Source organism: Agelaius phoeniceus, chromosome 1 (assembly GCF_051311805.1).
Source record: "Agelaius phoeniceus isolate bAgePho1 chromosome 1, bAgePho1.hap1, whole genome shotgun sequence".
NCBI classification, from domain to species: domain Eukaryota; kingdom Metazoa; phylum Chordata; class Aves; order Passeriformes; family Icteridae; genus Agelaius; species Agelaius phoeniceus.
In genome coordinates this window covers 81,717,358-81,729,725 of record NC_135265.1, presented here as the reverse complement: position 1 = coordinate 81,729,725, position 12,368 = coordinate 81,717,358, and the positions used below count along the sequence as shown (strand labels likewise).

General features: G+C 38.8%; 1 protein-coding gene across 11 annotated transcripts in view; it reads right to left on the bottom strand.

Annotated features, from left to right (window-relative positions):
- Window positions 1-12,368, bottom strand: part of CTNND2 (catenin delta 2) — a 638,012-nt gene that overhangs the window by 95,975 nt on the left and 529,669 nt on the right. For all 11 annotated transcript variants that reach the window (XM_077182185.1, XM_077182224.1, XM_077182172.1 and 8 more), the window contains one exon: window positions 143-260. In XM_077182185.1, coding sequence (XP_077038300.1) covers window positions 143-260 — 118 coding nt within the window. The remainder of the gene's footprint in view (window positions 1-142; window positions 261-12,368) is intronic.

Genomic DNA, 12,368 nt, shown 5'->3' with positions numbered 1-12,368 from the left:
GAAGAGATGGGCTAAATTATGCTTTGCTAAGACATTCCTCACTACGCATTGAAAAAGGAATATCATGAAAAACTGGTCTCTTTATAGTCCCCATGTACCCTGAATACCTGTATTTGCTGCTGAAAAGACAAAGACGACAAACCTTACTATCAATTTCACTGCTCCCCAGAGCAGACTGGATCACGTACAGCAATGCATCTGTCAGGCCATCACACTCCCTCATTCTTCTGCGGGCCTCCTCTCCAGCAGAGCTGACATTCCTGCAAGGCAACAGCAAGGGTCACTATCCACACAGCTTACTGCCCCACCTGAAACCTTCTCACAGTTCACATACAGATAGAACACACGTTATCCTTCTTCCTCTCATCAGCTCAGAAGTGTGAATAATGGAGACAGCTGCGAATGAGCTCAGGAAATGTAACGCAGAGGGGAACAAATGGAAGACATCAGGTCCTCCACAGGATGGGGCTGAGTGGCCAAGCAGCATGCGCCCACCTGCATGGGGAGACTCATGGCCCACTAAATTTGGAGAAGGGCTGATAATTTCCGTCCTTCCTTCCCTCCCTCCCTTCTTTTAAAAATATGCATATGTACATATAAATCAGGATTTCAAAAGTCTAGAGGTTTTGACAAATACATCTCCTAGGAATTGAAGAGCCCAGGAGTTAGGGTTCTTAACCTGAGAGAAAGATATTATCAGAGCATAATATGAAACACCTGCTGTTGTTTGCTTCTCATTTTACATGAGTGTTTCCTTTTCTCTTTCATTTTGAGAGAAGGTTAATGCCTCAGTCTTCTCTTTACGTAGTTTATTTTACATTTCAAAACTTAAGGCTTTAGATTATTATAATAACATTGTAATTCTTGTGTTCCTTAGATGGGGCCACATGGCTTTCTGAATATATTTATACAAATCCAATTAAAACAAAATTCACTGCGTAACATATTGTGTCATAAAGTTCAAAGTACTGATACACAAAGAAACAAATATGTATGAATGAGCATTTACAAACAGAATCTATATTTGCTAACATCAAGTCTCCCAGAGAAAAACTGCATGCAAATATGCATAGCAGGTTTGATTTGGAAATGGGTGAATTAGCAATCTCAAGAATGGGGTAAAACTTTTCAGAGTCTCCTTCAGTAGGGGAAGATAACCCTTTGCTGATGTGGCTCGTCTGCAGCTCTTCCCTCCCGACTAGTAAAGTCTACACAAAGAAAGAACATTAAAAGCACACACACCAGACCTATGTATTTAATACTAATGTGTGAAAATGGAAGGGAGGACATTGGCCCTTGAATTTGGGAAGAAGGCAAGGCACTTTCTATCTTTTATGCCATTTTCAATAACCTTTGCACTAAAGGTGGAAAAAGCACAGGAATCCTGGGAAGGAGGAAAGAATTTCAGATGGAAGATGAGAGGATTTAGGGCTAGGTTTCCTTTCAATCTTTTTCTGCTCTATCTACTTCATCCTGCTCTGCTTCCTTATTATCCAAAAAAACCTGAAAAAAGCATTTTCATTTCCCCAAAGCCACAAAGAGTCTTATAACTGGACAATCCCCCAGTTCCAATTCAAGTTCCTAACTGACTGCCCCCTAAACATATATGATTTGCCATCTATACTTGCATCCCCACACAGCCCTAATTAGTGCTGCTCTCCCACACACAAACTGGCCCAATTATTTCAATACTGTTCCCTTCACCTCAGCAGACAGCTTGACAGAAAACATATAGCCCTGGAGCACTGGAATGAATTCTTCCATCTCTCTAGCAAACAAATTCACTCTCCTTGAAACCCCTCATTTTTGGCCACATTACACATCAGAAGCCTGCCCTTCATAACAGCTTGCAAGTGTGTGTTGTCTGATTCCTCTGGTCCCTGAACTCCAATGCCTCCTTCCTTTCTCTCTCTGCTGCTATAAGATCAGCAGGTGAGGGGTTTTCCTCCAATTCATGGGGAAACTTTCTTCTAGGAAGTAGGGTCTGGATAACATCAATTGAAAAACTCTCTCCCTTAGAAGTGATGGAAACTTCTGACTTACCTTTGTGTGGCAGAAATAAGAAGGTAGAAATATAGAGTATGGTTTTCCCCAAACAAGTATCTGTGCCCTATATTTGCAGGTCTGGAGACTCCACCTAAAGTAGAGTAGACCACGCTCTTTTAAAGGCAAGAGCTCTACTGATATTCTGAAAGGGCAGCGCCATGTAGGAAAAGCAGAATCATGGACTGGAAAAGCTCATTGTGGGGTTTAGAGTGAGGACAAGAGGGATTATTTGACTTCTTTCTGAAACTTCATTCTCTTACCCTCTAGGCAGATAAAGACAGCAGTAGGTAGATAAATATAGATGGAGAGAGGGCACTGAGGCCCTGGTGCAGGTTACCCAAAGAAGTTGTGGATGTTCCGTTCCCTGCTAGTGTTCAAGAGCAGGCTGGATGGGGCTTTGAGCAATCTGGTCTAGTGTAAGATATTACTGTTCATGGTAAGGTGTTAGAATTCCATAGTCTTTAAGATGCATTCCAACCTTAACTGTTTTATGATCCTATGACTCTATGATGAAGAAAGTTGTATCCAGCCCTAGAAGAGCAACCGCAGAAATTATAACAGGAGGATGCTGAGGAAGAGTTCTCAGCATGGCTTTGCACCTTTCTTTACACCACTAGGAAAAAAAAAAAGCGGAAATATTCCTGAATCCGTTTAAACAGAGATATATCTTCGAGTCTGTACTAGAATAATGTGTAACTAGAATAATAAGGCTTCTTTACATACTGAGTGCAAGCTTTCAAAAAAGACTGATTTAGACACCACCAGAAACAGAGATATAGTCTCCCTGATCTTCTAATTGAGGTGATTTTTCCTTCTCTCTATCACAGCCAACTGCAAGTCACCTTGACTGTCCAGAGCCTGCAGAGACTGTCAGCCTCTCAGCTCCTCTCCAAGTTCACCAGAAACTTCTCCTCACCAAGACAGCAATGTAGACAACCTTATAGTCCCTGAGCTGTGAACTATCTGCCTCATTCATTTCCAGCAAACAGAGAATATGAGGCCTTTGCACAAAGCAATACAGACACACCAGGGGCACATCTTGCACAGACAATGCATTTCCCGGCTCTGTATGGAGGAGATGTCGAGTCGGGTTCTTCTGTTTATCATCCTTCCCCATTATGCTCCAGTTGCTCCTTTAATCAAGAGATGAATATTCTGAATTCCCATGACTGCCTTTCCTTTTCTTACAAAAGTCACTGTTTACTTTCTGCACTGACTCATAGCTACTACAGCCTTCACTGAGTTATGGTACATTTATTTACATAGGAAACAGCTAAAAAACAACACAAATCCCAACCTTGCCTCAGCATTTTGGCAGAAATAATCAGTTGATTATTTAAAAAGAAATACACCCCAATATCTAGTTAGTGTCATATCACCTCTACTGCAGTAATCACTCTTAACTGAGATCATTCACAGAGGGTCTCTAATACCACCATGTTCAGGCTATGTAGTTCTGCAAAAGAGAAACAAGTTTCAGATTTAATGACCGGTCAAAGAAAACACGCTGTCATTTAACTTGGACATGCTGTAGCTGTCAGTGTGACAGGGAATAAGACATGAATTTGTCATTTGTGAATTTACAGGTCACTGTGCAGATGCTAAATTGGAACATTAGTAGTATCGCCTGTTGGTAAGATGTCTCACTAAGTCAGTGAATATTTTTCCAGCGTGATTTTTCAAACAGGTGAAACCATGTTTTCTGGATGTGGAGATACAATACACAAGTTTTCAGGGAAAAAAATATTTCTCCATTATAAATGCAGCCCACCCTGTATACTTTGATTCTTAGTGTAAACTGTACTCATGGTGTATGTGAGCCATAGGCTGTCATTTTGAATCTAACAGGACAAGGAGTCCTTCAGCCTGCCATAAACCAGTAAAATGAATTTCAAATAGAATCCAGTCATGGAGGAATACCAAGAATACAGAGGGCTGAAGAATAAGTCTCAGTTTAGTCAGAAGGTTCCAGTTAGACCTCTAAACCCCAGCTAATGTAAGTAGCTTTTTCTCATGAGAGGAAGACTAAGGACAGATGGAGCAAGAGCTCAGACCCATGGTTCATCAAACTGATTTTCTGAACAAATGGCAAATTGACTTTGCTAATTACCCAGAATGGGAAGAGAACTACAATAATCCAGCTTCAGCTTCATGGGAAAATGTGCCAACTATCATATCATTACCTGAAAACTATCAGGAGGCATGATCCTCCATACCTAAGGCATGTCAATGCAAGGCTCTTGGGATATGAAGGGTGTGGTATAAAGGAGTGCACTGTCCAGAACACACCTGACTCCTGTCAACCCTGGCACTGGCGTTAGTTATTCAATGCCATTGTCAGGCTTTGAGGAAGGGGAAGATGGGTGGTGCCAAGCAATTTCTTTCTGCTTTAGGGTCATTTTCCATACATTCATACAAACTGTGGGAGGTTCAGAGCAACGTCCTTATGATTCTAGGCTAACTAAAATAATCTGCCTTATACATGGGCAAGACATAGATTTCTACAGAAAGATCATTCAGAAGGCAAGCCAGTGTGCTGAGACATGAACTCTGGATACGGGAATATTTAGCAAGCTGTTGAAACTACTCCCACTGGCAGTTTTATCTGTCTCAAAGACAGAATTAAAACATCTGCACCTGCCTTCCCTAAGCATGCTCAGGTCTTGCCAAGTAGTAGGACCTTCCCTGTAGCAGTTACGACTCTTCAGATTGCAGATCTCATTGAAGTCATGCCAGATAATAGTTGAAAACAAATAATCTGCATTTAGCAATGGTGAAATTGAGACAGGTATTCCTCAAAGCCCCATGATAAAAAGAGAAAGTATGTTTAATATCTAGTATATATAATATTTTTGTCATGGACTGAATAAGAGAGGACAGAAACGGGAAGGATAATATCCTAAATTAGCTGGAAAGCACAAGTTATCTTTGGCATGAAACTTCAGGGGCTTTCCAAGTATATAATTATTTCAAGAAGTTTTGTGTAAGAGGGACTAATCATAAAAGCCTCAATCTTTTTCATCTTTCTATGTGTTACAAAAGCCACCAATAAAAGATTTTTCACAGCAAGGGGGAAAGGTTTACAAAAATCAAGAGCTACACCAACCCCATTAATATTACAGCAACTGCGATTACGTTTGCCTGAGGATACCTAGGAAGGGAAAAGCCCTCAGAATACTGAGTAACTGAGTTACAACTGGCACACAAAATAATTTTCTTTAAATTACAAACCCAAACAAACAAAACCCCACCCTGAAACTGGCCTTCTCTAGATCTGCTCTTTTATATGCTGCCTGTTTCTACTCTGTCTGATTGACTGAGCATTTCTCCTTCGGGGACCAAGCCTTGTCTCAGGGGCAAGCTGGCATCCCCAGGCCCGTCAGAGGGTGCTGTGGTGATGATCCTCTGAGCTGGCCTGCCATGTAACACATGATCCCCTAAGAGCTATTGCTTTTTCTGTACACTCCCAGCTGTTTCTGTCAGCATTCAGGCTCTTTGCTGCAAGTGTTTAATATAGTGACACAGACAGCAAAATGAAGCAATTAACACCACGCATGTATCCATCAAGTGTGCCCAGTGTCATCAGCAGACCCTGTGCAACCATACAATTTGGGGGGCTTTTTATAGTGAAGTAGACCTTGAGTCACATTGGCTTATCTGTGAGTACTCAGTGCAGCCTTTGGACACGGAATAGATAGGTTAGCTGTAGTAGTTCTGGTTACTACTGTAACTTTTAGACAAATTCTGATTTTTTATCATTTGTACAGTAAGACTTTTTAAAATCATCTCTTATTGGAAACAAAACTAGCTAATAAGACTAGCTATTTCTCAGACAAAATAGAAATTTCAACAAAGCAGTGAGACAAAACCTTAGAAAACACAAGATGGTTCATTCTTCATTATTAGAGTTTCTAAGTGCTAGGTTTTCAGTGACTATAAAATCAGCTTATAGTTTGGAAGTAAAAATAAATTAAAATAGATTTTTTAGTCACTGCCACAGATTTCCCTTTAACTTTTCCTGATCTGAATGACAGTTCAGTGCTGTATCACCAAAATCAGCAATATTTCTTCTTCGTAAGTATTCTTAGCACCACTTATAGCTTTCTCTATAAGCTGGCTTCCAGAACTTAGCAATCCTGAATGTGGATTAAGTTTAACATAAGTTTCCGGGAAAACTTGTCTTGTATTAATTAGAATAGCTCAACTTTGTTAAAGAAGACCATTCTATATGAAAAAGGAGCTTGGCCTGAGATCTTTCTCTCTTAGGTATCGCTTTCACTTTAAAAGAATACTTTGCAATTAGACAAACATCTGACAAGTCTAATGTGGATACAGTCTTGGTTATTAACCTTTCTATCAAATGCTATGACAATGTTATTTAGCTTTGGTTATTCAGTGGTGCCTGTTGTTTTCAAAGCATCAGAGCAATTAGCCTACCAAGTCAAGCACTCAACAGGTGCCTTTTACTGCTGTGCTTCTGCATGTCCAATCCTGAGGCTAAATGCATTGTTTTTAAAGAATGCTCTGTGGGATTTGTGAAGCAGTTGACTCCTAACATCATTTTTTGCTATTTTGATAGTTTTGAAAGATACACAATGGGACAGCACATGAACTGCAATAAACATCTTAAAAGAAACTGTCTCTGTAAAACAAACCCAAAACTACCCCAAATTTTCTGGCAGCAACAATTTTGGTAAGATTTCATGCTATAATCAACCCTAGCTTCATCTGGAAGAAAAAAAAAATTCTAATTACCCCTCTCCTCTTTTGCTGTATTTTCATTTGGTGTGCAATTCTATTTAACTACAATACACAGAATTAGACATAGTGTATTGAGGGAATCTTTTAAATTATGGTATAAAAAAATCCTATCTGCATCAAATTTCTGTTTTGATATTTGATTTCTCTGACATGTAGTATTTGGTTTCATAAAAATCGCTGCACTCATTAATGCTCATCTGTTTATACAGCTTTTAATACACTACCTGTTCATTCAGAAAGAGCTGAAATATTGAGTCACTTACTGCCCTTGGGAAGACCTGCTGTGGTACAGACTCTGAAGGGCAAAATAGGAATGGTTTAAACATGTCAGTGTCAAGACACTTTTCTCCATTTACAATTGTCATGTTGCTAAATGGAGATCTAGATGTGTTGAAGACTGCAAGAATGCAAATGCAACAGCATCAGCTTTTGATGATCCAGCATTAAATACCAGCATCAGCTCAGGCACCTCTGCCTACAGAATCACTGTCCAGAGGACTCTGCAGCTCTTACTCCTGGCATGGACTGAAGAGCAACAGGACAAATTTGTGGAGAAGGATGGCACTGAGGCTGCCAAGTGCAGGCATCACTCCCCGCCACCAGCACTCAGTGAAACACCCCTGTGGCCAGTGGGAGCATGCCCTGAGGAACTACTACTGGTCCCATTCCACATTTCTTCCCTGGCTACCTGTTGTGATTACTGTGAAAACTCAAAACTACTGTGTCAGATGCTTCAGCATTGGAAAGTAGTCCATTTTCATTTTTCTGTTCAGCTTGTTATCTTATTCAGACCAAAACTGATCAGACATAAATGGTTTTCAATTAACCTCATTCTACCTATTGTTTTTAGGTTATTTTCTTCAAATCCTTATATATCGGTCTGTTTTGATGCTCTTTCTCTACATCAACCATTCAAGCAATCTCTAAAGTATTGTAATTCAGATTATTTGTACATAATTTCTATGTCTACTTTACTTCTGCACTAAAAGATGAAGCCTCTGTTTGTGCTCTTTAGGACTGTGGGAAAGCCTTTGACTTGCATGAGCTGCCCTAGCAAAAATACTTCTGCAAAATAAAAATGTCCCCTCTTTTATTTTTTGTAGGCTGTAGTCCCAGGAAAAACTTGGTATTACGACTGCATTCTTAAGAACAATTGAAAAGAAGCAGACAAAATGCTTTAGAGCTTGCAGTAAGCATCAAAGAAATATGCTATCTGTAGAAGGCAGTAATTTACTGTGTCTAAAATATTATTCTGAGCGTACCAGCACGCCTTAAACTGCTGAGACCTCTTTATACAATTGTTTGAATGTTATTTCTCTAATACAATTTTAGCTGCAAAGAAAAATCACTCTCCTTCAGTCAAAATTGTAACATACACAACAGCTGAGGAAAGGAGTTTCATTCATACCTGAAACTTGGAAAAGGAATTTAGCCGACCTCTCATAGTGTGTGAAATTTCTTGCCATCCTTTGATGTATTTGACCTTTTTTTTATCTTAAGAACAACTAGTACTAACAAATGAAAAAAAAAAAGGTCTTAGTTTTGACAGCTCTTTCCCCATGACTTAATCCCAGTGTAGCTCTTGTGCTTTTCAGAAATTCATGCAAGCCCCTTTTCTATGCAATATTGAAAAATATTTCAATGCCTGAGTTGGTCATGATAAAAGGGGAACTTCAGAATCCAACACGGGGCCAAAATACATTCCTGGCCTGCTGCCAGGTTTTACCTGGAATTGGTCAGTACTAGTGGGCATGTTCTACCTACAGAAGACATATTTGACTATAGTAATAGAAAAGGACCAGACCATCACATATAAGCATGATGCTTTTTCTAGCAAGACAGTTTTCTTATTCAATGAAACTTCTAAACAACAACAACAAAATCTATGAAAAAGTTTCACAAGTATAATTTCTGTAATCAGAAAAAAACCTCCAAAATCTAAGGCCAAAACTTACGAAAAACAGACTTTAGGTTACACTTTCTTAAAGTTTATTTGTTAAATATCTTGAGGTCTAAAAGGACTAATTTGTGCATCCTTTCTCCCTTCTATGAAGTAATAATGAACTCAGTACCCGAGATTTGGAACCCTCTGGAGCCATCCTCTGCTCCATCATAGTAAGGCACTTAGAAATGGGTCTCCAGCACACTCAGAAGTCTTTGTGCAAAGAATGTCATTGCACTACCTCACAGAAGCAAAAAAGTAAGTGATTTGAAGCCCAATATCTCTGTATTAAAACTTTCTCAGTCATTTGAGTGTCGTGCATTCCAGTGAGTCCTGCTGTCCCCCTAAATTCTCTTAACTGACAACTATGGAAGAAAAAAGTGCTTTAATGTGTAAATTGTAGGTCCCTGTCTTGGTCTCCTTTGTGGCTCATACACACAAATGGAACAGTAAGAAGTCAGTGTGTCAGAAAAAACAGCCCATTTAAATATCTAGTGAATGCCTGTTATATGGAAAACAGTCCATTTGACACATAGACCCACTGGCCATACAAATTCAGTTTAAGAGCAACCAAACAAAGGTAGTAAAAAGCTAAGTGCCACAACTGTCAAACTCCTACAACGTGATGCAAGAAGATAAATCTGTGATTTAGGTATAAACCCAGTAATTTTACATTTCCAAATAAATAGACATTTTGAAAGGATGGGAAGCTGAAATGAGTTCTCCTAGTTTGATGATAAAGGATGTGAATGCATTTCTAGGCAAACACGAAAGCCACATCTTGAAAAAATATTTTAAAAAACCCAGAAAAATAAATAGAGCTTATTTCAGACATAGCAACTCAGGAGAGCATCTGTATGAGGAAAAACTACTTTAAACCCTGGGATGGGATACCATGACACTGTCATTTTGGTTTCTCAATCTGTTAAAATAAGTATTCTACTTGGGCTAGATGACAGTTCAGATGTGACTTTCTAGTTGTATAAATATGAAAATAAATAATGGCATTAGAGATGAATTTTCGATTCCATTTTGACATAAGATTATACTTTTTATGCTCTGATTTTTCACTTTTCCATTGGGTATGCTGATTTTTAAGTTGACACTTGTTACTAAACCAAACCTAAAAGTTTTGGATGAGGTATTACAACATATTGCATATTCTTTTTATATACTTTGGTAGACACTTAAGCTCAGTAAGTCTGTTTGCCTCTGCCCTTAGGTTTGAAACATTTAAAAGCATTATCAGGAAGGCAGTTCTTCTCAGGTCTTATAAATCGAAGTATTGGAAAGTTATACTGCTCTCTTGCTTTGGTTTTAGAACTCAGTGGAAAAGATAATTGCAAAAATAAGACCAGAAAGAATGTAAATAGGTATATTTAACAAAGTTACCACTCTAAAAATCCTATGAATAAAGATTAGGTTCCAGAAAAAACCACAAGCAATATGCAATCCTATCAAACTGGAGGAACAAACAAATAGGATGGTGATTGCTCAAGTAAGATGATTCCCTTAACCTACAAAGCAATCTCCCTGTCACATCTGAGTTTCAAGTGCCTTCCTGCATCTATTTTGCAGTCTTGAAAAGCCATTATCAGTGCAGTGCCTTGAGAAGAAAGGAGGGTAAATCAGCTTTGGTTGTTGACTAATGAGATGAGCACAATTAATTTACAACACCAATCAGTTCATTAGATTTTAAGCTTCATCTCTTTTTGATCAGCTACTTAGAAATTTTAATACAGAGGATAAGAAGTCACAAAGCAGAACACTTACTAGAGTATCAGAAGTATGAAATGCTGCTCTGAAACAAATTAAGTTAGAGCACAGCAAAGTAGAAGACATTCTTTTCATCTGTGTGATTGCCCATGCTCTCAGTGAACTGACTGCTACGGACATTTCTCTGGCTGAAGTCTCTCCAAATCTGAGAGGCATCTTTCTTCCCTACCAAACTAAAAATCTTTAGAAATGCTGCTTATTTGCCATTTCTCCCTGTTCTTTGTCTAAACTAGTTTGCAGTATGTAAGTTCTTTTACTGTCATAATCCTGTCATAGACGCTCTGTTACCAGCTCCTTCTTCCAAATTTTCAGTAAGGCATCTCAAAATTAGTTTATCATTTGCTCATGTTATTTCTTTCTAGTCGCATAATTAAATGATACTGTTCCTGTGAAATTGCATCTTCTTATTTCTAGAACAATCTCAACCCTCAATTTTCTTTTCTTTATGCTTTAACTCCATTAAAGACATCAAGGTATCTATGCTGTTTCCCAGTAATAGCATCTCAGATTGCTATGAATTTTTGAGCTAAATACCTGTTAAAAAAATCTCATTATCATAAATTGCCTAATTGTTAAAAACAAATAATGGGATGCATAATAAATTACAATTCTTATGCTTTGTCCAAATGTGCCTTCAGCATAAGAAATAAATATGTATGTTTGTGTCCTGTTTTTATGACAGTTCACCTAAAATTGCCAGTGTGCATCCTACCTCAAATTATGTCACATCATCCCATCTCCAAACAGCTTTATGTGCACACTGAGGGATGGTGAAAGAACTGACCCTCTAGGGTGCCCTTCAGCCTAATGAGGCCCTGTGCATCACTGCTGCTTAGCACCTGACCACCTGAGCCAATCTCAGGGCCAACCTGTAAAAAAGAAAGGGATCACTCTACCACAACTCTACTTACCCCCACTTAGTCCATGCCATACAGAACAATGAACAAACTCTCCTATGAGTGTTACTGTCAATGCTCTGCACCCCTTTGGCTGATACCCCAGGGATGGCATCTGACAACCTGGCTCTACTGCCAGAACCAGCTTCTTACAAGACCCTACACTGCCCTGCTTTGATGCCTGGCTCTCTTGTATGTCACAGGAACTGCTCAGGAGGCAGATATTACTTATTGTCAGAGATTAAATTCTTCCCTTTTCATTTTAACAGATACCTTTTGAATCAATTTGCTCATTCCTGTTGAACTAAATGCCAAATTCAAACTTTGCATTGGTGCCTTAAAATGCTTGCAAAACTCCTGCATGTGTATCAGACTCTCTACTTTGTTATTTGCTTGGCCATGAAATACACTATTATGCTTCAGATGTTTCCCCCTCCCATCTGCAAAGACATGCATTTAACACATTACTGTATTTGTCTCATCCTGACTCTTCCTATAAATTGCACCAAAACATTTGTATGCCATGAAAGAAGAGGACACCTCACCCTCACCCTTCCTCTTCCCCAAAATATAGTTTGCAGGAGCTGTATGTATCTGATTGAGTAAAGTTTTCTGCAGAATCATTGTCTCCTTTCTCTCATGATGCACCTTTGTTCATCTTATTTCCATTAAGTTTCACCTTAAATAAGAGGACATGTACAGAGATACATGTTTCTTGGGCCAAGAGACAGAATGCATTGTGTTCTAGAAACCCACAATTCACAAACAATAAAAAAAAACAGTGGGGGAAAAATTTATGCAAACTGAATAACCAGAAAAAGTTGAGAGTTGGTTTCAAGTACGAAGTTACTGGTGCTGTGACAAACTTCAGCCTCAGTCACTAGTTAATTATTCCTACGCTGAGGAATTTCTGCAGTTGTTTTTACTTTTCAGTTGTCAATAAGAAT